Raw genomic sequence first — 27951 nt, forward strand, 5'->3', positions numbered from 1 at the left:
AAACAACCTGTGTCTGGGAATACCAAGTCATCAATTAAAGTTAATTTTCTTCAGCTGAGAATTAGGCGCAGATGCCTCACTTCAGGGGAAAAGATTTAATGGTGAGGCTGTTACCAAGATACCACTTTGATACCAAAACTTTTTATGAACCAAACAGAGTCCAGTCATGGTGACCTGAATACAGATCATCCCAGCAGAAATTCCTTTATTTAGTAACTAACACCTTGATACAATAGACAAAATACAGTCTCACTGAGAAAAGTAAATCATAAGAATACATTTTACAAGTATAATGGAGAAAATTTTGTTTTCCATTAAGCATTAAAGTCAGTCCTAATGAAAAACTACAGAAGCAACACAACAGCCACTAAATAGTTTTCTGTGTTTCAGACTAACTCACTTACCCTTCACATTTTACATAATTTCCTGTGCATGTGTATGTGTAAGCACATATATGAGAATTCCTAACATCTAAATGCAAGGCAATAAGAAAACCAAAAATATTATAGGATAGGAAGTTACAAGAGATGCTTTTAAGACTGAGGTTTAGTTAAATCTGACTGTAAATGGTTCTCTTCAAATAGTGTGACACAGAGGGTTCAGCATTGTGTCGTTTCTTGAAGTCAGACTAAAAAGCAATACAGGGCTCACTTCATACATATATTTCCTATATAAATATTTTTTTATCCAACACTGTGAGAACATATCCTCAATTGTATTTTCAGCATGAGCTATTTCCTCTTCACAGTTTTAAGATGGGTATTGTGAATATCTACATGGTGGTAGGTAAACTAAATGCTGCAAATGGCTAGACTGATGAAAGAGATTGTTTTTATTAACAAACTAACCAGCTTTCCAGTTTTCTATTGTCTTTTTTTTGTCTAAATGCTCATTTAGTAATGTGATAGCATTTGATTGCAAAACAAGAAGGATAATTTGTTTTATGTAGATCCTAAAGAAAAATAAAATGCCTGTTGCAATAATGTTTGAAAATTTCTAAAACTTTCTCCAAAAGAACTGCACACTTAAATAATTTCACAAGCTACCAAAGCCAGAAGGAAAAGTCACACTGAAGAGCAGAGGTTCCTTCTCTTTGGATCACATCATAGATTTCTAGCCCTAGATATAAATCAGTCATGGTCAGAATCTGAGGCTGAATTCAGTGGAACCAGTATTTAATTCCCGATCCTGTTTGTTATGTGAGTTACATTAAGTGGGAATTCAGACAAAATTCAAATTATTCAACTTAAAAATAAAATTACCTCATCAGTTGCTAGCATTGAAAGATAATACTTACACCACTCACGATTAACAGCTGTATAAGATGTCACTCCATTATCTTGTGCCTGTCAGAACCAAATAGATATAAAAAGGACAACCAATTGCTGGTAAATAGAAGCTTCAGTGTGGCAAAACAACTCCTCTACATGGAGAAAATGAGAACTCATAGCCAGAAAGTGGGATCCAGAGTGGTGTGTTGGGGACCACGACCCCCAGTAGAATTAGGGAGAATTACTATGCAAATTCACACTGTTACAGCATCTATACCATTGTCCTGTGCAGCTAAAGATGTAGGAAATGTGCAGCTCAAGACAGATATGGGAATCTATACAAATGAAAGAGTGCAGTTCCACTTTTTTTTTTAGCTTGTGAAAGATTTAATATGTGTTAATAAATATAAAAATCTTTTGTATGCTCAACTACAAAACTCCATAATTTATAGTTGGTTTTCTAATGTATATTTTATTGTCACATATGTATAACAGGCTGACTTTCAAGAATAGCCTTAAAAAGCCTAAGCAACAGAGTAGTTCATCTGTGGCTTTTATAGTGGACCATAAATGTTTCAGAAGACTGGTCTGGCGAAGGACTTCTTGACTCATGTTTTGCTCTGCAGGCTCTGAAAACAAAGAATGTGCATGTTTTTAACAGTAAACTGTACAGCTTTTGGTTTGAACTTCGACTTAATTGAGATCAGTGGCAAAATTCCCCTCTTTTTATGATGAATACTGTGGTATAAAAGAATTCCTTTCACTGTTATTAATGTACTGTTCATTCTTCCATCCCTTGTATTCTTTAAATCTGAGTTTTATTTATATGCTGATATCCCTGTAACTGCAAACCTAAAGAGAAAGCCTCTGTTCCCCTATATCCTTCACTTGCCTTTTGCATTTTTCTGCATGATTCCTCTTTGATCTGCCTCTGAATTTAATAATGGCATTTGACTCAATATCCCTCCCACTATATATAGCTCCTTCTACATCATGTTCTGTTACCTATCATCTGACAGTGTAAGTCTTGAAGTCTGGCCATTTAATTTGGTCCAAGAAAATGTATCATTTAAGAAAAGACCATTTTCATTTGACTAAGTGAATGCACATTTCTGTTTTCTTACCAAGCACTGGTGTATGGGTAGTTTCTCATACTGCATGGGGGGAATGTTTACAGAATCCTATCAGCAAAAAATGGCATTTGGCACAAATATTAACTACAATAGCAGCATTCATGGTTTGGTTTCTAAATATGTTATAATGCTGAATATTCTCATTTCCTCTCTGCATTACTTCTGCCTGCTACAGGGCTAGGAAGGTAACCTCACAGAACTTCTGAATTCAGATTTTGCCTTCCCCTGCATTGGGACAGGAAATGAAAGCTCCTGAAGCCTGGGATCTCGGCATGAATGAGGGGCATTGTAGATATGCATCATATTTCACTCCTTCCTGCTGACACCCACAATGTCAGTTCTTTCCATCACTGGGGCATGCTGGACTGTTTTTAAAGACAATCACACTGCCAACCTCTTAATTAAGTCAAAACGGTTTATTCTCTGCTTTTCCAATTTCCTAGAACCAATGATTAATATCCTTATCAAATTACCTGAGCTTTAGGAGAATCAACAAGACTATTCCCAGGATGAGAACTATGCAGGAGGAATAGGCAACAATGTAGACTGTTTCACCTGTAAGTAAAAAACAGAAAGCAGACATAAAACATACAATTCTTCAGTAATGAGACTCAGATTTGAGATGTGAATGGGAATGCATGTGGATGTAAGCTAAATTAGCTATCAGTTCTGACACTAGTTTTAAAGGGGTAATTAAAGGGAGGGAAAAGCCCTAGAAAGAATGCCAATGGTAGGAATTATTCTTCCTTCACCAACTGGTGCAAAAGCATTTTCAGATTGCTTTCAGTAAATACCAGCTCAAATAACCCTGGATATTTTCAGCACTACATTCTCTTCTATTCCAGAGGAACAGCTTGTTACTCTGATTTGTGTTTTGGTGTATTCTCCCCATTGATTTTAAGGTGTTAATTTTATTCCACGTGCCAGAAAAGACCTGGCTAGTATCTGCCTGCTAGACATCTTTTCCTTTGTTTGCATATTGCCATAATTGCAGTGTGCAGCCATACTTCATCTAGAATCAAATTAATGTAAAGTGGGATCTAACACTGAGCTTCTGGGCCCTGTGCCCACGGAGTTTCCTCTTTCTCTTAGGCTTCTAACCAAAAAGTCACTTAGACAGCTTATGTGCTAAAAGTTCCAACTGTTGAAAAACTGGGAGTTGTTTCAAATTCTGTTTTCCAAATGAGGAGAAACGCGTTTGTCCCGGAGGAATGAATCCATTGGTTTTGATCAGGTATTCTGAAGGGAAAGATTCAGTTGAGAATGTAATGTAAGCCCTTTTCTTGGGATGGAGAGGTTGGGTGACTTGTCAAGAGGACTCAAATGCAGAACCACAAGCATAAAACATGAGCCCCTTCCGCTGCTTTCTGGTTGCATCAATTCTGTCATCTTTATACAATTAAATAACTTCTGTTTATATAGGAATTCAAACACAGAGGGCCTTAGCTGTTCCCAACCTGTTCTGCCTTACGTAGTGAAACATTCCCCAAGGATTGTGTCCTGAATCCATCATTGGGCCACTTACCTGGGCTGTGTGAAGGCCAAATTCTGGTCTCTGACTCAGTGATTGTGTGTTGTGTGTGTTTCTGCACACACAGCCCCTAAATGAGAGGTTTGTCTATACCCTTACAAATGCAATGGGTATGGTGTATAGTGTCAGATAAACACAGGCAGTATGGACACTGGAGCACCTCCAGTAGGAGAGAATGAATATCTATTCATATATATATATATATGTATATATATATATGATATATATATCTATTCATATATTCTATATCTATATATATATTCATATATATATATATATTCTGCAACCTATGGGCAAGAGCTGAGCAGGGGATGCACCTGCCTGGTATTTATTGCAGGATGACACTCACTTTTTCTCAAAAAAACCCCCAACAATTCAGAAGTCAAATTGTCCAATAAAATAAAAATTAAAGCAATGATTGAACCATCACAAGTTGCACAGAATGAACGTAACCATGCAGCAAACTACTGAGATGTTTTTGTTCTGTGTAAGTTTTGAACAGGGATGAGGTCTGCCTTAGTCTCAGTGTCATTAAAACTACATCATCAGTTTGCCCTCCTCTCAACTTGCAACATTTCTTTAAGATGATGAATTTTAGGAAAAGTATATTTTTTAGGGTTCTTGTTTGGGGTTTTTGCAGTTTCTGAATCATAATTGTATAGTCAGCCAATTTTTAAAACTTTCTACAAGTACAATCTTAGGGGCAAAAGTTTCCTACCTTTTTGAAGTGGAAAGTGAGGTTCACACGCATTTAAGGCAAATGGTTGTTTTTGACATATATCACCACAAAACTAGGAAAATTATTAGGTGCAACAGTCATGAATGTTTAAAATTGAACTAGTATAATGTCACCAAAAGATTGTAATATTTTTCTTTTAAAATTTGGAAAAATACTGCTTTATGATAAAAAAAACCCAACAGTTAAATGATCAAATGAAATAAAAATGCTCTCCTTTTTTTGTTGCAATCTTAAAAATGCTAAGTTTTGTTGAATTAATTGCCAGTAAAAGAGATGCTGATTGTAGCATTTTCAGTTCTATGGGTAACACAAGAAAGATGATAATGATCAGATGATGCTAGAAGCCATATATTTTCTCCTGCCTTCTGAGAAGTAAGGGATTTTGCAGGGCTGGGAGAGGGCACAATCTTGTGGTTGAAGAACTAATTCTTCATTTTATATAATATTTGTGGTTTGACAATCTGAATTTGGTTATTTATCTTCCCTTAAAAATATTGTTGGGATGTGCAATCTGCTCTTCTTTAAAAATCAAAAGGAATATTTTACACAAGTTTTTACTATTAATCTATATCCAACTGGTTCTTGAAATGGGAAATTTTCACTACACTGGGGAAGTTAAGAAATATAGATATGAAATTTTGAATTTCTCTGTGAATTGCTGCATTATCTAATTTTCATCTCTGTATACATCATATTATTCTTCTGAACATGAGCTAAATAACAAGCTAAGGCTTAAAAATGAATGACCAATAAAAACTCTGACTGAAATTACACACATTTGGAGTTAAGGATCTGTAAAAAAACTTAGCTCCCATGCTGTGTGCCCATTCACAGTTCACTGGAGAGCAGACAGATCCATCACAAGAATTAAAGCATGATTAAAAGCTAGAATACTTTCCTGTTCTAAGCAGAAAATATAAAAAATGTAGTGTACATAATAACAAGGCTCATTACTCTTTAAGGAAGAGCCATTCCTATTTCAGTCCTTCAACTGACTGAATCTTGTGACCAAAGGGAGGCTTTCATTAGCCTTAGAGCCTTCTTAGACAAAAAATGTTGACCAAGTCTGGGACTAGGAGTGGGTTCAGCCTCACCTCGACTACTTTCTGAGAAGGAGTTTAGAAAGCAAGAGGATCCACTCTGAACCTCATGACTCAATGGGAGGATCTTCCTCATTCTAATTCCTGTCCATATCATTCCAGCCTATCCCCAACTAAGTCTCCTCTATCCCTGTGTTAATAATTTCCTTTTTTCCCAGTATAAATCACTCCCATCCATTCCAAATCGTTATTTTGTCTCTTCTACATAGTAAATTATAGAGTAAACCTTGACATCGAGTTCTACATTAAAAAATCACCTTCTCATTATACCTTTGTTGGTGATTTTTAAGTGACTTTAAGACCTTTTACTCTCATCTTTGACAATGATGGAGAAAGAAAAGCACATGACATGCCTAAAGACTTACAAGAGGGGATGGATAAAATACGAGATGTTTCCAGCTTGATCTTGCAGGGAATGAATAAACACAAGTGGAGAGCACTCATTTGCATCACAAGGGGAAGGCACTGTGTGGAATGCTCTGCCTCATACACGTGGCCTGTAGTCGTGAGCAACTTGTGGCCCTTCTTACCTAGGGGAAGATCTATAGCAGGGACACTGTGGCTGCATGGTGCATGTCTTGCCCTTCATAGGATGGGCTGCAAACCTCAGGGACACAATGACTGGGGCTGCAGGTACCACTGAAAGACTTTCTGGTGCTGTGTACATAGACACATGGACATTTCCAGTGATGAAGTTTGGTATAGGATGGTTCTGGGCTCAGCAGCTGAAATGATTGGTCAGATTACACTGCCTTGTAAATCTACCTGCATATGTATACCTAGTGAAATTGCTGTGAATATTCATTGGACAAATTAATTCTGGCTGATGCTCAGAGGTTTCTTGGCTACCCAGAGCTTGTCACAGGCTTTTTTCTATATTTATGGAACAATCAGATTGATAAGGTTTCATACCTCACAAATTAAAGTCACTGGAGCTGAACTAATCTCAGTTCCCAAGCAGCTGGTATAATTATAGATAAAACCTGACAATTACTTGTTTATCTAGATTCTCAGCATGGCAAAACTCCTCGGTAGGAAATATATGATAGCTCTACAACTTAAGACACAATAAGATTAATTTCTACAGTTTTGGGTCAAGCCCAATTTTATTGTATCTCACAGGATAAGTGTTCTATATTTCTATCTTTGTCTTCCAGCCAAAAAATACTTTAGCTCCAAAGATTTATGCTGATGAAAGTAAATGCTTATCTTCACACATGAATCATTTTTCAATTTAAACTGTGGGAAGCAATCTTTTAAATTATGTGGATCTGTAAAATCAGGGAGTTAATTTGCATATGATAAAGTAAAAACCAGGCAGAGAGGGCATAACTAGGTAGGCAATAGAGACATTTTCAAAGTTTGATAATTTTGAATTGATTTCTCACTTTATCACTGATTTACATTTGATGTTGTTTCCAAAAATGACATAAAATTCTGGCCCCATCCAATCTTACAGCAAAAGTTTCATTAACTTGTATATGGTTAGGACACAGCCCACATCACATCTTGTTCACAGGATAATACCAGCCCACAGATGACTGGGCTGCCTCTACCCACCTGGGTATGGAGAGAAGTGTAAATCCAGTCCAGGTTTTTAAACAATACTGTTATCATTAAAAAAGCTGGAAAAATATTCTTCCAACAGTACAGAAGTTGCAAACATATATGAATATATAGATATGCTTAGAATTATTATTTATTATGAATGACTCCTGTTATAAAAAACACCTTATGCAATGGCATGATTCCAATGACACTGAACAGTATGGAGAAATCCTATTGGTTGTGAAAAGTAAGTGCTTTTTGAATTATAAAATAAACAGTTGAAGAAATTGTGAGTTTTTATTAAGCATGTTAATCTCTAGGTGGTCATTAGTTGAACCGGCTAAAGACATCCTGTCTCACAATGAGAAGCTAACTAAAGGATCCTTCTGAGATTTTGATGTAGCAACAAGACATTGCTAAATTTTCTCTCCTGCTTTTCAAGCAGAAAATAGCCAAAAAGCAGATTTCTTCAATAACTTCACAGAAACAAAAAGCCGTATTTGACACCTTAACTGTTTTGCCTCTGTGCCCTGGGATTCTTCTTGGGAGTTGATTTCAGCAAAGAGAAATATTTTGTGGAGATGATAACTCCCTTTGCACCCTGTGTAATGCACATTTACTATCACATGAATCTTGGATACTGGGTTAGATTTTTGGCAGCAAGATTTATGAAACAAACTGCAATATGTTTTTTATCATCAGGTAGATATCCTACATCAGATTCTTCTCCTTGACCTGGTTTCCTATGAGGCATTTATAGTGTAGAGGTTTTCCAGCTAGTGTACATGACAGCTCCAGTACAAGAAATATTTTATTGTATGCTTTAGGCTGGTCAGCATTCTTTTTACTTTTCTAAGGCCGCTGAAAATTCTGTTAAGAGTTCAAGGGCAGGTTTTTGGAAAGTATTCAGACTTCAGTGGGAACAGAATTAACTGGGTACAGGAAGCTTTTTACAAATGTTCATCTGAATCACTGGGGGGAATGTACAATACATTTTACCCACTGAAAGAGTCTGCAGTTAGATCTCACATTTTACATTTTCTCACTTGGATCAGGATTTCTTGCATTATAACCTGCATTATTTCACTATTAAAGTCTCATTCTGAGAGTCAGGCTCCCCCTATAACTGGCAAAGAGAATCCAACACTTCCAGCAAAGACAGTCTGAAAAGAATTAATCCTCCTCTGAAGGTCCTGACTTTCTTCTCCAGCAACACAGACCACTTGAATGACATACATGGTTCTAAAATAATTTTAATGATAGAATTACAACTCAGTGCTCAGTTGCACATACAGATCTCAGATATCCAATTTCCATGAATCTATTTTTATGCTTCTCAGGTTGCCCCTTTCAGCAACAGTTGAAGGATGGAGATGATAGAAGTCACTTTATTTTGTACTCCATGCAGAACTTAAATTATTTTTCACTGCTAAAGGAGCTCAGTATGAATAGCTTTGGGAACTAACTTGTAGTAGTGTCTGGAGCACTGTAATCTGCTCCATGCAGGGTAGAACATTTACAGTACAAATTGATATTTATGCACTAAGCTCTTTAGTGTTCTCACTCTGTAACTGGGTCCTTCAAAGGGAAATATAAAATTATTATTTCAACCATAAGAAGATCTGTATATTAATTCAATATTCTATCTGTCTATATGTCTTAATTGCTTACTGGAAATGCATGGATATAAAACCAGATGCAGATCTTAAGCCTGTGGGATATCATGATCCTCAACTGTGTATTTTTCTGTTGTACAAGAAGGTAAAGTTTGAGAGAGAGTAACACAAGTCCTTCTCAAGGCTTCCTAATTTCGGTGTTGTAGCTACAACAGCATAAAAAGTCAAGAGGTTAGGACAGAAGAAGGTGTGACATCAAAGCTAATAATTTGTACTGCACATTATGACTACAGCTCTCTGATGGTTGTATGGAGACTCAGGGTCTGGCAGGCTGGGTAGCTTAATTTTCCCCAGTTATAATATAGAGATTTGGAGACATCTTTTTCAAAACCACTTATCAGAGAAATTGCTTCAGTCTCATTATCTTTATTTTGTGGTTGTATAAGCCTAGCCAGGCAGGTAGAGAGATATTTCCACCCACATTATTTTGAATGGGGGGGTGCAATAGGTAGAGCTGAACCCACCCAAGGGACCCAGCCTTAAGTCCTCCTGATGATATATGAGGGAAATTTCAAGAGTACTTCTACTGAAATCATGGAGTGTTTTGCCCAAACTCACCGCTAATTGAAGAAGAGTGGACATGTGCTCTGGAAAGCTTTTGTCTTGGCATTTCTGTATTTACCCAAGGAAAACCTTTCTTCTTAATGGAAATTTGACCTGAATATTTGAAAGAAAAGAACCATTCAAAACATTACTTTAAAATAATAAATTAATTTGGCTGTGTGGTATTTTGATGAGAGTCACAGCATTTATAAAGGCAGCTATTAAAAAATATTGTTTACTGATACCTGATGAACAAAGTGAATGAGTGATTGAGTGTCCTTCCTTTGGCATCTCAGTTAAAACTTCCTTTTAGGTTGTCATATGGGGCAAAAGCATGCTTTTAAAATATCTGTTGCCTCAAAACAGCTTAAATCCTCTTTTCACATAAACTGTTTTAAAAATAGGGTCACCAGAAGAGGTAGGTCCATGAAAAGAATTGGGCCCACCAAAACAACATATGTGTGAGATGATGAGAAGGTGATGAGTAGTTTGAAGTCATTTCCAAAAGGCAGAGCTTATTCTCCAAATGAATTTCTAGACCTCAATCAACTTTTTCGTAAAGGCCTGTCCTTGAGTGGGTGTATTTTCATGAGTGCATCTGAAAATTTGTATCTTCTGTTAAAATGAAAAAATAGAAGTTTTTCCTAAGTAGAATAGTTTACACAGCAAGAGGTTAAACCATACGAAACTATACATGGTCACTCACCATCCACTCTAAACTGAGAAATTTTTATTCCCTAGAGGAATGAAAACAATATGACAAAGACTCATGTCTCAGGCACTGATCCATGGTGTGCTTCTTTCTCATATGGCAGCCAGTTACCCACAGTTCTTGCCTTTCTCTGTCTGCAGCAAGCTTTAATCCTGTGAGCACAACCTCAAGAGCAAACAGTTGTAGCAAGGCAGTGCCACACAAGGGTAGGAAGATGTGATGGTGTAACCACCTTGCAGGTCTGTTGACAGCAGTTCTAGAGGCAAAGATCCCTTTGGATAGTCCTGGGTATTTGCCTAGTGAGAAAGACTTCAATCTTAAGAGTCATCACCACTGTAAGAGTGAAAATCATTTGAAGTTCACATCCAGAGCAGATGAATGAGTTTGCAGGAGGGGATGGATGAGGTCTGCAACAGGGCACTCAGTCCAAGTCTCTGAACTGCCATGCAGATAATGACATTTACCTCTGCACCATACAACCAAACCCATAATCATCTCTCTCTTCAGTTTAGCTGTGTTACAACTAGGCATCTGGAAAAAACAAAAGCAAGATTCACAAGACTCTGCAGATAATCTGCAGAGTAGGTACCAACTCTTTACTCAAAGATCCTGGAACCCTAAACTGTTTTTGTTTAACTAGCAGGAATCCAGTGTGCTACAGGAGTGAGCAAGCTCCTGTTCTTCAGTCCCAATTAGGTTAGAGAAGTTTCCATCACAAAAAACCCAACATTTTACCCTGAGACTGCTTCAGGGAATGGCAAAAGCTTATGAGCAATTATATGATTATTATGACATGAGGCTATTTTTTTTTTGCTTTGAAGGTAAAGAATGACTAACACAGTTATCACTCATTTGGACCATTGAATGCAGCCATAAAGCAAGAAAACAAACAAATAAAATTCATCAGCAAAATCACCACCAGCAGTCTCAAATCTAAGTGTGTTATGGTATCACATTTCCAGGGGAGCTGTTATATGATTTTTAAACTTTTCTCAGAGTCTGTATTTTAGCAGTGATTAACTAAGCTTAAGGGACGTGTTTTAGCAGCTTGTTTTTAATTTCTGAGTAGACTTTGAGTGACAAGAAAAGAATTATACCGCAATTAGAGGTAACATTTTGGCTGCTAAAACTAAAAAATTGCCTAAATAATTCAATGGGAAGCATGTGAAATAGTTGTTGGTTGTCATTTATATCTTCAGATATAGCCACCTTTCCCAAGCTAGGTTGAAAATATATGTAATTGCATATAGAAGATGATTGGCATATGTTATGAGAGTCTAGCAAGTATTGTATCCTAAGAGGATTTCTATAATAAAATAGTTACTGTGTTAGATCAGAGATTTGAGGAGAAAAAGGTACTTGGTCTAGGGACTGAAATCAGCGTGAGCAAAGATACAGTAAAGATTTGATGTAAACCAGCATTTTAATAGTCTTTAAAACTAATTAAAGTCATGTGTGTTACTCACGTAACTCCCTGAAGCAGGATTTGCTGTGAAGCATGTGATGGAAGAGCTTGCACAAAGACTGCTCCACGGGTGCTAAATTCTGGCAGGTGCACTCCATCCGCAGGATTGTGCCCCAGTTGCTGACGTAGGCTGCCTTGCAGTCAGTGTTTGCAGAACAGGGCATGTCACCCTTGATTAAAGTTTCAAGACAAGCTTCATCCTGGTAGCATTTTTTTGTCACATGTCTCCAACATTTTGATTGAAAAGTTTCATATTTTTTCCTGGTGGAAAACAACGGAGCACGCGATGACAGTTTGGAAACTGGGATTTCACAAAAATACATTTAAGGGTCATAATGAAAATGAAGTGGATTCACGAGGTACCTCTTAAACCTTAAAAATCACTATATCTTGTGGCCACTGGCCTAAATTCTGCTCTGATTTGCACCTAATTGGTTTGATTGAAATCTGCAAAATTATAATTTGAGGAAAAGCTTGCCTTTACTGAAAAAATTTTTGAGAAAAAGCAAATTGCATTTCTAATCAGCACTTGTGAGGATTTTCTCAGGATCCTGCAAAAATCAGTGTGAATACCAACAGTCTCAGATCCTCAGAGAAGAAATGCAGATAAAGGAACTCCACCAGTCACAACAATGAAACCAAAATAGGTGTCATTCTAGTGCATCAGGTGGGTGGGCAGTGTGAAGTAAGAATGAATATACAGTTTATTTTACAGAAAATAGTCTTCATCCTGTATCTATCCCTCTATCTTGGGAATGCTAACAAATAAAAAATGTCCAAGGCTCAGGAAAAATTATAAGTAATTCAGTTGACCCTAAAGAGTAATTGCTATCAGAGACAAGGTATGAGAATAGTTAACTTCCTAGCACAATAATCTCACACAATTTTGGTTTATTTGCTCTTAGGATTGAATAAAATTAGCCTTTAATGCACTAATAGAAAATATCTACTGAAAGTTAACTAAGAAATCTAGAGATTTTAATTAAAAACCAATTTACCACTTACATTAAATGAACAGAGATGGTAAAGGCTAACTGATGTATTATATTGTACATGAATATATTAAAACATTATCTTAACCATGAAATTAGGCTATTAATTTACTGTTCATACTGTGCAGCTGTAACAAGAAACTTGCATGGAAAAACATGGACTGTTACAATCCCAGCTTGGAAATGATTTTAAATGTTTTCATTATGCAACCAAAGTATCAAAGCAGATGTCACCTCTGTGCTAATGGAATTATTTTTATTCATCAAAGGATTTATAGATCTGGCAGACTTACTTTACTAATTTTATCCACATATAGGCAGGAAGAGGCAGGAAACATTAATATCTCCAAAATAATGCCAAATTGAGCAACTCTCCATTATGCTATTATATGTGTACACATGCACAAGCTCAGATATGTATTTGTAGTCCAATTCTTTACATAAAAAGGGTCAATTCCCAGTGATGTCAATCTAAATAACTTGCACAGACCTGAAAACATCTCTTGGCCTCCTGGTTTGTTTAGTGAAGGTTAATTCGAGCACAGCTTTGAGGTAAAATTCAAGTCTAAACCACAAGGATCACTACACTAAAACCCAAAGTGGGCCAACTGACCATCTAGAAACAGTAGCAATTAAGCAGAACTATAAATACAGGCTAATTTTGTTGCATGTTTTCTAAAAGAAAATGAAATCTGTGTTATTCTTCATGAGTTTGGTGGTTTGTGCATGTTTCAGGAAAGTTTTTTTTCAAGTATTGGTATCCTTGAGATGAAAAGAATAAGACAAGTTTTCTGAAGAGGCCAAGTTGGTCATCCAGACATTGAGTACAAAGGGTCAGACTCTACAATGGGAGAGGTAATTACTTTATCCAAACAAACTTTGTCTGGTCTGATGCAAGATTTGTGCAAACTGCTAGAGGGCAAAGGTGCAGGCTGGCTGGTGTTAGCTGAAGAAAGCAGTAATGAAAACACACAATGGTGTAGTTTGTCCAGCAGAACCAGCATTAAGGGACATGAAAGTGGCAGAAGCAAAGTCCATGCTAGATTCTAGATATTTCTGAAAATGAACCTTTTCAGTTTTTATTTCCTTTGGGAAATATCACAGCTGATGCAAACACTTGTGAAGATGTCAAACACAAGGGATAATATAAAAAAAAAAACAAACCAGTGCAGAATTAATTCTTTTTTGTTATAGAACATATATATGGCATATATAGATATTAAAAAATGGATCAAATCCTTATTCATAGGCACACTACTAAGCAAAATCTCTTTTCTACTTACCTGCAGATTTCATTCTCTTCACACATGTGGATTACATTCAGGCATGATGGGGGTGGAACTGCAGTAACTGCACAGGGCTTTCCATGGAGCGTTTCTTTGGCTCTGTGGCAGGATTCATCAAGCTCAGTACAATCACAAAATATCATCATTTGGGCAATTTCAAAAGGCATGTTTTGATAGAAGAACCTTATGGCTGCTTGACATTCTTCCATGTTGCACTTCTTATTTACTGAGCAAACCTTAAGGTACAGGGACAACTGTTTGTTACATACTTCATCTTCAACACACTCCTTGTTCACATCCAAACAGGTTCTGTTTGCTGTGTAAGCTAAAAAGAATAACAGTTTTTAAAATGAAACCACAAAAAAACCCTTTCTCAAGTGGTGCTTGGTATTCCTGCCTGCACTATTCCCATTAAAACCAAATTTTGAACCCAAAACCTCCAATCCAACTCTTCCAGCATTGCCTGTTTTATATGCATTCTGTCATCTTCATATTTCTCCCTTCAGCTCTCTGGGCCCCATCAGCAGCTCTCCTGCAAATTTCTGCCCCTGCCAGATAAGTGAGGGAGAAGAAAGTAAAAACTGGCAAGGTGGAAGTTTCTTTACAGTATCTGACAGCTTCTGGGAGCTACTGCCTAGTGGATACCTGGAACAGCTGAAGTCTCCAGCATGCAGTCTTATGGTAGGCTACATAATAACTGATAGAGTACAGAATAAAATCGCATTTCCATGTTTTTAAAACCAGTTGAGGTACATCTACTTTATGCTATAAACCTCCTGAAAAGACAAGGTAATTCTGCCCTTAAAATGCTCACAGGGTAAGATTTGTCTCCGTACATTTATCAATAACAGGACTGTTACCTGCCACTTTTGTATTCTTATCACCAAGTAGCTTAACTGAAAATGTGTTGGATCTGTTCAGTCCCTGTCCTTCAATAATTTTAGTGGAAAGTATTTATTTTAATCTCAAGATACATCATACACCACCTGAAAACAGAGCTAAAGCCATTTATTAGGATTCATAAGTAAATTTAGACTTACCTTGTTTGGAGAGAGAAGATAATCTCCACTGTAATTTTGTTTCTGTACTAATTGCATCTAGAACAAAAAGATAAGTGGTAAATCAAGTCATAGCATTGCTCTTAATTCATAACTATGGGATGTGCTGCTGGCTTTGAACCAGTAGCAAAACCAAAACCAAACAAATTATCTTGAACAAATAGGATCTGTCAGCTTTTTAACAAAATCTAAAAGTGTTGTCACATATATTCATAAGTTTTGGGGATGAAAGCACAGTTTATCAATAGCTTCTGATAAAATTCTCTAAATAATCATAGAACCTGTGAGCTCAAGAGTTCTTATTGCTGCTTGGAGCAGTGTGAAGTCAGGTTTCCTGTGAAACAATTAAAGGCCAGAGACACTCACCTGTGCATCAGTGCAGCCAGTTTTCAAGTTTTCAACTGCTTGTCATTATCTAAAGTCAAGGCAGGCAGACAATTCTTGCAATCAGAAAGCTGTTGTTATTGATTGTTTCTAGTTATAGTGCAATTCTAGAAGGGACTGCTTTGGATAAGATTGTATCAAATTAACACATAGCACTCAGGCTATCATTATACTATCAGATTATTCATTTGCATCTAAATAAACTTCTTAAAGCTCCTGTTTTCAATGTTAATCAGCAAACTACTAAGAAAACCTTATGCACAGACACATGCATAGCACTCTGTTTATAAAAGCATTCAGATGGCTGGAATACCACTAACCTGTGTCAGTGTCTTGGTTTTTATCACCATCATCATCATCATCATCACCATCATCATCATCATATTCACTCATTGCTGAAGGCTGGCTCTCTTCAGAGTACTGCAAACAAGGGTTGTTAAATATTCTCTTCCATATTTTAAGACATCTCATCTGAAGTGGCTCTGAGCACTTGCATTCCCCCAGCTCTGTTTTCCTCAGTTCTTTCCACACTGTCAAACACTCCTGGTTGACCACTGGGAGCCTGCATTTTTCTGCATCCACCTGGCATGCTTGCTGGAAGCTCTTATACACTAGAAAACAGTGAGGATCCTCTCGACAGCGTTGCTTTGCAATACTGCAGTCCTTCTCTAAGTCTTCTGGGTGTCTTTGGTCTTTGGGATATCTGTGTTGTCTAAAACTCAGTTCTGTATCTGATCTTGAGGAAGTTTCAAAACGTTCTGTGTATATAAGTACAAGCAGAGATATAAATCAAATAGAATGGAGCATCATCACTGGTCAATTGAAAACAAACTCAGGAAAAGGATACAATTGTCTTAATACAATAAATGAAACTAAACAGCCCATCCTAAGGTGTACATTAATACATAAATATTTCTGAGTCTTGCAGACTAATGAATCTTCTCTTTCTCACTGTGTCCTGGTATGATACAGTCTAGTTAACAATTCAGCCTACTAACAGTAATGCAAGGAACTCTCATTATAATTACTGCACAAAGGGATTCATCTCACGCAATTTTAACCTACAGATTGGATATATCATGGTTACCATCTTAATTAAATGCCTAATTTTTAAAGACCGAATGGCAAGTCCAGAAGATAATTCACTCATTACCTGATACAATCATTTAGGATAGGCAGGGAGAATTACTCCTTAAAGTATCTGCAAACACTGTAAGCTCTCATTTGTAGCTAAAACCAATGCTAGTGTAACTCCATCCAAACTTTTTGCTATAATGGGAAGAAACGTAATCTCTGTCAGCAAAAACTATACAATCATTTCATTTTGCTAGAAGGAAAAGTAGCTGTTGCAATGACATCAGCATTATGTTTCAGACATCCACCTTTCTTGTTTGGACCAAAGAGTAATGGATCAGGATGTTACTATTTCCTCTGCAATAAAGCCATATATTTTACCACTATAGAATGGACACTAATTTGTGCCAGCAGTGTGTGATTCCCAGAGCTGGGAATCAACCTTGGGGATGACTTTCCAGACTCATTCACTGATTGATTTTACCTATTTATGTCAGCTTTGCTAATTATTAATCCAGAAGACGCTGGATCTGAATCTGCAAGAACTTCAGGAACCAAGCAATTCCCAGTTATACATAGATAGGTTTTCTGATGGGAAAAGAGTTCTCAGGACATTGAAGAATTCACTTAAAGGAGCTGGGCCCACTGATTACAGTGGAATTTTTTAAAGGATGCATTTTGCATATTAAGTATAGTTTTCTGAGGGTAGTAACTGTCTTTTCCACATCCAGTAACCTCTCCTAGTGAGAGGGTTCCTGTAACACACTGCAGCACAACTGCACAGGTGTGGATCCCCATTCACCCACACTCCCATTCACAAGGTGGCTGGATGTGGCTCTCTATACATAGATCCAATGGTGCTCAAACCTCCTTGAGCAACAAGTAGTCCTCAACACAAGTAGTATTTTCACTCTTGTTTTCCACTGAATTTATCAAGTACTTGAAAAGCCATTTCGATTTTTCACATCCCTTTCATGGGTTTTGTTTAGTTTAAAGCAGATATGGAATTCACACGCATGTTGATGTGTGAATATCATAGAAAAAGACAATCTTTTTTAACTATCAGATTTGAGAAATATGCAAATAAGTTTGGGTCCAGTTAAAATCAGGGTTTTTTTACATGTTTATTTATTTATTACATATTTATTTTTGTTCTTCATAATTCACACTATATGTTTAATTACCTTCATCAGTGCTGCACTGTTTCCCAAGAAAAGCCATGATGCTACAGAAATCCTCTGTAGTGCAGACACAGGCTTTAAATTCAGGGTATTCGTCAGCCAGGACCTGGATGATTCTATTACATCCAATAGTGTCTTCTGCCTTGCATCTATTACCTAGAACTTATAATTAAAATTATCATGTTGTTAATGTTTATGAATGCTTAAGGGTTACATAAAGCAATTCAATTGAAGCACAAAAATAATAGGTTTTGCCAAGAGAAGATGGTGGGAAACCTGTGATAATTTACAAGTTAAAATAATATTCAGAGGTATAATAACAGTGTGGGCATGATATTGTTTTCTTTCATTCAATCTGACCCATTGCCAGAATGTCTGTTTCTGTTCTCATTTCCAAAGTACATAAAACCTTAACCTCATACCCCTTAATTCTAGGCAGATGAGGTACAGAGACCTAACTAAAAACATGCAGAGGAGCTGCACATCCTGCACTGAAACATGCAGCTCAATCCTGTGTAGAAATGAGGTGCCTGGTACAGGGAAGGGAATTCAGAGTGCAGGCTAAGGTGTTGCCATGGATGGAGTGGGAGAGGGGATGCAGGCAGGCAGGTGCAGTCCTGTGGTAATGATGATGCTAATGATGTGGTAATGATCATGCTGAGGGATGTCAGCTCTGGTTCAGATCTCTCACTCATGTGAGGATGGCACAAGTGTAACATGCCTGACTGGCTGGATATGCTCTTGGACTGCTACCCTACAGAACAGCTGCACTGCCTAAGTTTGGCAATGACAGCACATTTGAAGTTGTCCAAAAATATTATGATTTTTATTTTTTTATCAGGGAAATGAGAAAGAAGTTAACATTAAGAAGTGCAGAAACTTTAGTTTGCCAATCCAGGTTCAAGCCTATTATATGTGTGTGCTCTTGGACCCAAAGACACCCACACAGGCTGCTAGATCATGTTTTTCTTGTACGTGTAGCAAAAATAAAGAGCAGCTACTAGTTTGTGGCTCAGAAATAAACCACCCAGTTGTCAGTTTTATGGCCTAATGATTTTAAAAGTATTTCATTACTTATGTTTGCTTAAGAAAGTTACAAGTTACTTAAGGAAATTACATAAACAGCAGTTCAATATCATCCAAGAAAATTTTGTTTTGTCAACAAAGGTACAGAGCTGATCAGACCAGCACACTTTCTCTCTTTTCTTCATGGATATTAACTATCACACAACATACAGCATAAGGAGTGTGCGGCTCACAAGATCCAGTCTGGTCATGGGGCAGCAGGAGGACCACTTTCAATCTAGTGAGCATGTGTGTAATTGTGTCTGCTCTGTCAAGGGTGATGTCTGGCCTCCTCCTTTGCTGCTTCTCAGGTGAATACAGGGGACCAGCAGAGACCCTACTAAAACTCCATAGCCAGCAGCCATGAGTCACTGTCCCCATGGACAAGCTTTAATGTGATTAGAGCTTTAATGTCTTTTATCTTTTTTTGATTTAAACAGCAGCAGAAGGCAGTCTAAGAAAAGGCCTGCAAGGAGAAACAGTGTGTTTTACCTGTGCCTGAAGGAATGAGTATTTGCTGTTCCAGAATGCACATCCCCTCCCTGCCACCCAAAAAACCCATTGCAAGCAGTGTCTTCATTGCCCTTGCTCCAGTTGCTGTTGCTGAAGAAGGAGGGTTTGGGGATGGATGATGATGTGCACTGCTACAGAGGGATATCACAGTCCAGCAAGAGCTACGGCTCCCAGACTCTGCTCCCACTTCACCTCCTGTTTCATCAAAACAGGAGATCACCATTCTCAGGCTTGCCAGTATCTCTTCAATCCTCTCTCCAACTTGCCTTCTGCATTTTTAGAAGTAGAACATGACCCTGGCCCCTAGCCCTCACCTTTCTTTCCTTTTCCAACAGGACCTACTGAAAATAATACACATAGGACACTCCCTGACCATAAAGATAGGATGGACAATATGTGATGACGTAAGAACTGTGGAGGTCCATGGAGGTGGGTGAGTGGATATTCTGCTCTACATCTTATCAGGTAAGTAAGGGATAGTAAAGGTATTCCAGGAGGACAAATTCTAGGAGTTGAAAAGGAGCAACAAAAATCAAGAGGGGCTTTTGTAAAAATTAGCTAATTTGAGGCTGACTCCTTCAAGATCCTGAGGACACTTCAAGGGTGGATGTGAGTACAGGTGGGAGAAGAAACACAAATTCCAATATATTCTATGCAGCATCCCAGCCTCACTTAGCTCATCTATCTTCATGGAATGGAGAAGTGTGATTAGGTACAGGGACTGTGTTTGGAGTGCCCTTGTGCACCTTGAACACATTGCACTGAGTTGCACCAGCTGACAACCAGGAGGTGAGCTGCAGGTTGTGGGGTTATGAACATACAAAGGGCATGGGTAGAACTGAGATTTATGGGGTTCACTTTCCTGGCCTCTTGAAAGCTGTGTAGCAATAACCTGTTATCAGTATGAGGCTGTGCACAGTGTTGATTCAGCTGTGAATAACAGCAGAAAACATTTTATTGCTTGTTTTCAATTATTATTGCTGTATTATTGATTAGTTCTAGATAATATATTTTAGCTCATACATGTGTTTCCAAGGCATTTACAAAATTTGCTCTCTGATCTGATCCTTAGCAGCTGCTATTCATCTGATTTACTAATATGTACATAATTTATGTCCATGGGACCAGAGATAGAAGCATGACAGAATAGAAGCCACCACTTATAGGGTGATAATCTCTGTTCTTGCACAGTCAGCTGTTCAGTCATCTCAGTGGGAATCCCATCTAGAGACTGCAGAGTACTGGGTTTTGCCTTTCAGCACTTGTGAGAATACATCTGGACTGCTGTGTCCAGTGTTGGGCTCCAGAGGACATGAGGGGCATGGGCAAATTGGACTGGGTTCTGAAAAGTGCCACAAATGTGATTAATGGGCTATGAGGAGAGACTGAGAGCTGGGATTGTTCAGTCTGGAGGAGAGAAGGCTCAAGGACATTACATACACATATCTGTGTGTATAAATACCCAGTGGGACAGGGTGGAATAAAGCAGGGACAGGCTCCTCCATGGTATCTAGTGACAGGAAAAGAGGTACAAACTGGAGTACAAGAAATTGCATTTAAAGGTCAGAAAAATATTTTACTACAAGGGTCATTTAGCAGTGAAAGTGGTTGTCCAGGGTGGTTTTGGTGCCTCCACCAAAGATAAGATATTAAGATATTAAAAACAACAACTGGACACAGTCCTGGATAGCAGCCTGTGGTTGACGCTGCCTGAGCAGGGGGTTGGAATAGACCTCCAGAGATTCCTTCCAACCTCAATGATCCTGTTTCCCTAAGAAAAATAGACTCTTGCTTTTAAACCTAAGTCAAAATATGATTCCTTAATATTTGAGCAATCTGAGATTTTTTTTCTTTTGAACTTACATGTTTCCAGTTCATAAAAATTAAGGAAATGTGTACTTGTGGTTAAATCAAAGCTCAGAAATTTATATTTTTTATGTGATTGAACTAAAAGAAAAACCAAGAAAAATCCAGACCTTAAAACCTTCTTTCTGCAGTGCTGAGACATTTATGACCTTTTCAAAGACAAAACTTTAGATCCCATCAAAATTAAATATGTCAGTATTTTTCATCCTGATCTGAAAGGTGACTCATTAGATATTTTCATCTCCCTTTTTTTCCCCCCAGTGTATCTTGGCACATAAAAGGAAGCAAAAGAAGGATTGAACACAGATTAATATAAAGCGAGACTCTGGAAGTGCTGCTGTAGTAGCAAGGGAGCAGTGATGGACATTTTGACAGACAAAAGAGTAACTTCATCATCTGGAGAGCTGGACAGTGCCCCCAGACTTGTTCTGAAGAACAAAGATGGAATTTAATTCCAAAAGATGGAAATAAAAATGGAATTAAAGGTGGAATCAAATGTCCAAACAGAAGGACATTTAATTTGAGTGTCAAAGTCTGAGAGACTGAGATATTGAACTCATACCACAGAGAAAGTTAAAATCATCATCTGCAGTTAGGTTTCTCATAAAGAAATTATCAAAAGGAGTATTTGACCCACTACCTGTTGCCTCCAAGTAATGTTCTCCTGCTCAACCTTTTCCATTCATACAGCTCATCCATGAGGTTTTCAGGCTTGCACACACAGATTACTTCTGACAGGCAGGATAATTTTACTCTTACTAATAAATACTCTTACTAATAAATCTAATAAAGTAGATTTCTGTCACCATTTCTGTGGGCTCCCTGAGAGGTATCATCAGCTGTCTTACTGTGGGTGTACACCCTCTGGGGTTGTGGCACCTAATAACCACATTTAGAGCTGTTTGTCCGAGACTCAACACAATATCTGAGAGTTTGCCATACTGGAGAGTCCTTACCAAAGGTTGTATCCTAAAGAAATATACAGATACAAAACCAAACAGGCAATCACAAGAAGAGTTTATTTGAATCAGGTTTCTCTGACCCAGGTACAAATACCATTAATATCAGCGAATATGCAAGCAGGAGAAAAAATGAGGGAAATTGCATATTATGGAACATAGCAACACAACCAAAGGAGAGACCATGAAAATTAACAGGCTGGCTCAACACATATGCTTGCAGGGCATGGTGAAAGGCTACAGTACAAAATTCTAATCTTTATGGGAAGTAGGCTTGTTGCTAATACCTTTGTGAATGATGTGAAAGAAGCACATTCAAGTTCTTCTGATTTGGTGAAGAGGCTTGGTTCTAGAGAGCTCATCCTTAGGTCACTGCCTTGATCCTGGAAGTATTATATATTCCAATACTTTTTTTTTTTTTTTTTTTTTTTTTTGAACAACAGAAACTGTTCCACTTCATATAAAATATTTAAAAATTCATTGTAACAGGAGGTGAAACTCAGTTTCTTTGGAGACTGTTGTGACCATTAGGTTGTTCTGTATTTTTTATTTACTTTGTCTGTTCTGAGATGTATTCATCCATTCTGTGCAAAGCAGATACATATCTGGAACAGGACACACTAAGAAGGAACCCTGAGAGAATTTTCTGCTCTAATTATTTTTAATACTGCCTTGTGACTCAGGATACCTGGGTTCAAATCTGTTCAACAAATCAGACAGACAGAGGTATTCAGGTATCTCACACTGCAGGTGAATGTTCTAGCAATGGGCTATTGAGGATAAAGGCAGGGAGCATCTTCTGCTGCCTGGCTTCCAACACAGACTAAACTGTTTGTCTATTGAGAAGGACAGAGGGACAATCTATTTATCAACTCCATGATGGTATAAGGACATGGCTGGTTTTGTTCAAGTAATGTCAATATGAGGAAGAGGGAGGTTTCCATGGAGACATAGATACCTCTGATTCCAAGTGACAGAGAACCTGCTTTACATAATTAAGTTGCTAGAAATGTCAGGTATGTTCCTAAAGAACCTTGGCTTTATTTATGATCAAAGCATGGGCTAAGCTGATGGCAAGTGTCTGTCTATACTGCTGCACTTTTGCATGCCCTGGACTAAACCAGCTAGACTGTGAAGATAGTGTGGGCCTGGGGTCACTCCCAGGTTTTGTGTAGCCAGCATGGAGGAAAAACAGTTTAGTTGTTGTTTAGACTCTTTAGTTCACATGACAGTGGAACCCAGGCCCAGAAAGTAGCACACTTTATTTGCCTGTGCTGATGTAGGCTTGGCACATCAAGGCTTTGGACATTTATCAGTCAACTAATGCATCATTACTTGCTTGGTCTATTGACACTGCCACACTTCTCCTTCTTTCTGCATTCACAACGCATGGCAAGTTACTCCTCAACATTTAACAGCAAGGTCTTGGAGGGATTTAAAGAAAGAGAGAAGGTGATTGATAACCCAGATTTGTTCAAGAAGATAATAGACCTTCCCAGAAAGGAACATTTCCTCTAAATGACAACAGAGATTTGGATGAGTCTCAGGTCAATTTATAATACCTGGTCTTCCCCCACTTAAAACATAATTTACTTGGAAATGATAGGCCAAGCACTGGAAGTGCACTAAGCAAACAGAGACTGATTTTCTGCTTTCATTTAAGTAAGAATCTGTTTAGTGATTCAAGGAGGCTTAGTCACATCATAACCTGCACTTTATCGTAGCAACGCTCCCTGCAAGTGAATCACTTGGACATTTAGGTAATATTCACTCAATAAATATGGATTGTCTCCCTACAACAGTACTTTCTTTGAGGCATGCTTTATTTGATTTATTTTTATTCTAACACAATATTTGAAGATTACTCAAACTACCTACTCCTATTTCTTTTTGGGTACCGTGAGATCACAGACCACAAATGTTCTATGGTTTGTGGTGGCAAGGCCTGAGAGATCAAATAGTTCCAACCCCCCTGCCAGGGGTAGGGACACCCTCCTCTAGACCAGGTTGGTCAATATGGCCATGAACTCTTCCAGTGAGGGGGCAGATCAACATCTCTGAAGTCATAAAATCAAGGTTGAAACTTCTTTCCCAGTGCATATTGGGCTTGTTTAACATGATCCCACAAGACCATAATTTCTCCTGGATTCAGACTTCTTGAATTGGTTCAGGTTCTGACTTTGTTCACAGTCCAGAAATTTCATTCATCACCTTATTCAAGAGACACCCTGACTGCCACTGAAAATAGTGTTCAACATTGTCAAATATTTCAGAAGCTGACTGTCTGCTACTGTGATTTTACCTATGAAATCTCATTGACTTAATTCAGTTACCAGAGCAAGATTATGATAAACTATGAATCTACAACAATTCAATGATTCAAAACAAAGCTGTGAACACCATGAAGAATTAATTACCTGATATATTGCAGGCATCTTCAACAACATTCCAGAGATTCTCACACCCATTTGCAGCATTTATACATTGCTCCCTCAAGTGCAGACAGTCAGTAGTCTGGGCAGTGGATATGCTTGTAAAATACATGAACAACACTGTAAAAACAAAATGACTATTTAATACAATAGACATTGTACTGACTTTTCCATTTACATTTAGATTGTATCAACATAACTTACTGTAGTTTATCTGTAGATTCAAATTTTCTACCAAGTTACTCTTTAACAGAATAAGACTTTCCCTCAGTTTCACAACTGGAAAACTGAATTAAAATCTCAATTGTTTGGGCTGCAATCTCATCAAGTCAGGGACTACAGAGGAACTTCTACGAATAGACCATGTGAAAGAGATTTGACAGCTACAAAACTGTTAGATAATGAGATTTTATTTACTACCACAGCACATGCTATTCTCTTTAATCTTACTTCATTTGCACCATTTCTTGAAAGCAACCCCCCCGATTATGTCTTTATTGGCTTTCCTGAGTGCACTGAACCTAAAGGACATAGTAATAGCATTAAAAAGTTCTGAAACTAAAGCCTAGTACACAGGTTTCAAGGTAAAGAATTTTAAATCAGTACCACGTGTGGCTTATCAGCAGAAAATTACATAGCCTTGCCAGGAAGAGACAAATCAGTTAAGGTTTAACTCTTTCAACATTTCCATGGTAACACAGTCTCTAATTTGTAACCACGTGTCTTAATTTCCTATAAAATTAAGTTTCAGACACTGATTTCAGACCTTATCAAACTAACTGCTGAAGCCCAGATGGGAGCATTTTTCTTAGGTATTGAAGGACACAGCAACTTCACAATCAAGTCTCTTTTCTTTTCTTAAGTTCAGGCAAATTCATATGGACTTTCCAGCACAGCTTAATTCCTTAAATATCATCTGCAAGAGGCATAAAATGTTCCCTTGGGACTTGCCCAGACCCTATCAAGAGAAATTAAATGTTTCCAATTATATATTTATGATATATCGTTAAGAAATGATACATCAAATGTCACTCTGAATAACCTTAAAGAGCTACTAGTGTTTAGAGGTGATGTCCCTTCTGGTAAAGATGCTTACCTGTGACATATTAATGCTGCTTTGGGGAACACTTTCTGGATGCATGATGATAAAGATGAAGAAACATTTAATACTCTGTCACTGACAGGTGCAATAGCATCTAGCATGCCTCAGAGACACAGAGGGGCCCACATGTGCTTACCATAAGAGGGTGAACAAAACTGGTGCTAATACTTTCCCAGTTGTGCATATTCCTGCCAGCTCTTAGATCTATGCAGGCTGGTTGAGAGAGCAGTGATTTTCCAGCCTGAAACACTCTTTAAGGCTGCTTGTGTCAGTCAGCCCCAGAGACTGATTGACAGAGCAGCTCCTGCCACTTGACATTGAGGAATGTGCAACTGGCCCATACAAAAGGACAATTTTGGCTCATTATGACATTTTAGTTCTAAAACTGTCTTTAAAAAGTTCTTTCTGATTGTGGTATTACTCACTAGCCAGATGACAGAGAAAAAAGGTTGTCATCTACCTTGCAGATGAAAATGACTATGTATAAGACAATGTAAAATTATGAACCCAGGAACTTTTTAAGACAGGGCATTTTTCTGTATGACCTGTTTTGTAGGTACTAACATAATGGAAGATTTTTCTGTCTAATTAGGGTCCACAGGGCAAAGCCTCTGTGCTGTCTCCCTTCTATTAAGACAGCCTTTTAGGATCAGTAGCTGAAAATCAGTAGTCAAAGTAGAACTGATTAAACAGCCAATTAGCACCTCCTGCTTCTTTGCAAGGATTATTTCAGAGCATGTTTATTTTTGAATCCACCTGGAAACTGTGCCCACAGAAAGCAGGAGATACTTTTCTAAAATAAAGACCTGAATGGTATAATCTGTGATTGAAGCTAATTCAATCTAAGGCAGGGTTTCTCCAGATGTAATCACATACTGTTGATGGATCTTTTGTTTCCTTAGCAGTACACAGGCATCATACTGTGGCAAGCCTACATGAATCAAACTGGCATTTTAGAATCCAGTGCACTATAGCTCATACAATTGCTTAACTTGGCAGCTATTACTTTGATCATTCCCTTAAAAATAATTTGCTCTAAAGTTTGGATTACTTGGTGACTTCTTTCTACTTAGAAGAGTTCAGGTCATCAAAGAGTTTTTAGAGGGATCTCAGCCTAAGCCATTCTATAGTTCTATTATTTAGACACACAGATACCTAACGTTAGATTTCCAAAGGTGTCTGTATTTTTGTACGGGTGGCTATTGATTTACCAGCATGGTGTAAAATTCCACATTCTGAAGAATTTGGTGTCTAAAGCAAAAAGGGGGGGAAAAGGATATTTTAACTCCTTTCTCAGACAGGAAAATGAGGAAGGGAGGAACTGCAGTATCTCCCCCAAGACTGCGAAATAATTATTATCTGGCAGATAATGATGCTTAATGGGAAACAAACCTTTGATTTATATCCGACAGCAAGAGCTGCACGATAGCGAACACCAAAGGAGAAAACCTTGGCAAACTGAGATTTAATATAGTTTGAATATAGATGAAAAGTAATAAAGGAAAACTTTATAGTAACTTGTTTGTAAAAGCTGGGGCAGGACTACCTGCAGAATGTTATTGTGATGAAGAGCTGAATATGAGTTTAGGGTAGTGGGATGTTAAAGAGAGAAGCAGCACATATACAATATGCAGAGAGAGGAAAAGAAGAATAAAGGAAGTTAAAATACACTTGTCTCGTTGTAGTCTCTTTTACCAATTTCTTCAGTAGCAACTTTGTTGATTTTCCCTTTTTCTCCATCCCAACCACAGAGTGCCTCTGTGTAGCACTGCCAGCACTAAATGCAGCACTTAGCAAACAAGTGACTGTTTATTTAGACAAGGCATCCCATTTGTGGGTCTCCTCGCCCTTTCAACTTCTTATCAGTGCCGGCCCCGCTACCCTGCCTTACCTCCCGTTTCAGGCACCCTACCTGGAGCCGGGATGAAGACGTTTGCACCAAGCCTCAGGGCCTGGATGTCGCTGGCTGGTGCGAACCCCCGGCAGGCACATGCTCGTCCCCGCCTCGAGACTCTCCTAGGAGGCGAGGCAAAGGACGGGTCGTAGTGGGGACCCGCGGAGAGGACAGGCCAGGAGGCTCGGGGCAAAGCGAGGGGCCCGGCGAGCCTGGAGGCTGCCTCCCTCCCCGCCACCCGCCGCACTTACCGAGGCAGAGGAGCGCGGCCATGGCCGGCGGCTGGCGGCTGCAGCTCCGCGCCGGGCGGGTGGCGGCGGGCGGCAGGTGCCGGGGCGGCACCGCCCCTTCAGCACCCGACACGGGGACAGCGCCACGCCCGCACGCCCGGCCCCCGACCGGCCCCTTCCCGGCCCCTTCCCGGCCC

The 27951-nt window shown here is 38.4% G+C and overlaps 1 protein-coding gene across 3 annotated transcripts; it reads right to left on the reverse strand.

The window, feature by feature from the left end:
- Positions 1-188: 188 nt before the first annotated feature.
- GFRAL (GDNF family receptor alpha like) lies at positions 189-27883 on the reverse strand. Of its 3 annotated transcripts, none has more exons than XM_071741699.1 (10): positions 27776-27883; positions 24514-24648; positions 17697-17855; positions 15759-16196; positions 15037-15093; positions 13994-14321; positions 11720-11979; positions 9557-9655; positions 2878-2959; positions 189-1900 (listed from the first exon to the last, which is right to left on the reverse strand). In XM_071741699.1, the coding sequence occupies exons 1-10, from the start codon at positions 27795-27797 to the stop codon at positions 1813-1815; spliced, it is 1668 nt and encodes a 555-aa protein (XP_071597800.1). In that variant the 5' UTR covers positions 27798-27883; the 3' UTR covers positions 189-1812. The 3 variants fall into 3 exon arrangements, with proteins under 3 accessions (XP_071597800.1, XP_071597802.1, XP_071597803.1); XM_071741701.1 differs by lacking the exon at positions 27776-27883 and adding an exon at positions 27543-27764; XM_071741702.1 differs by lacking the exon at positions 17697-17855.
- Positions 27884-27951: the final 68 nt, after the last annotated feature.

This window comes from Heliangelus exortis, chromosome 3 (assembly GCF_036169615.1).
Source record: "Heliangelus exortis chromosome 3, bHelExo1.hap1, whole genome shotgun sequence".
In the NCBI taxonomy this organism is placed as follows: Eukaryota; Metazoa; Chordata; class Aves; order Apodiformes; family Trochilidae; genus Heliangelus; species Heliangelus exortis.

Bases quoted from the DNA above. Each gene is read 5' to 3' on its own strand.
- GFRAL (XM_071741699.1), bottom strand. From the start codon at position 27,797: ATGGCCGCGCTCCTCTGCCTCG. The intron at 14,322-15,036 runs GTAAGTCTAAAT...TATTCTTTTTAG, and splicing joins ATCTTCTCTCTCCAAACAAG to CTTACACAGCAAACAGAACC. The intron at 11,980-13,993 runs GTAAGTAGAAAA...GTTTTCCACCAG, and splicing joins GAAGAGAATGAAATCTGCAG to GAAAAAATATGAAACTTTTC.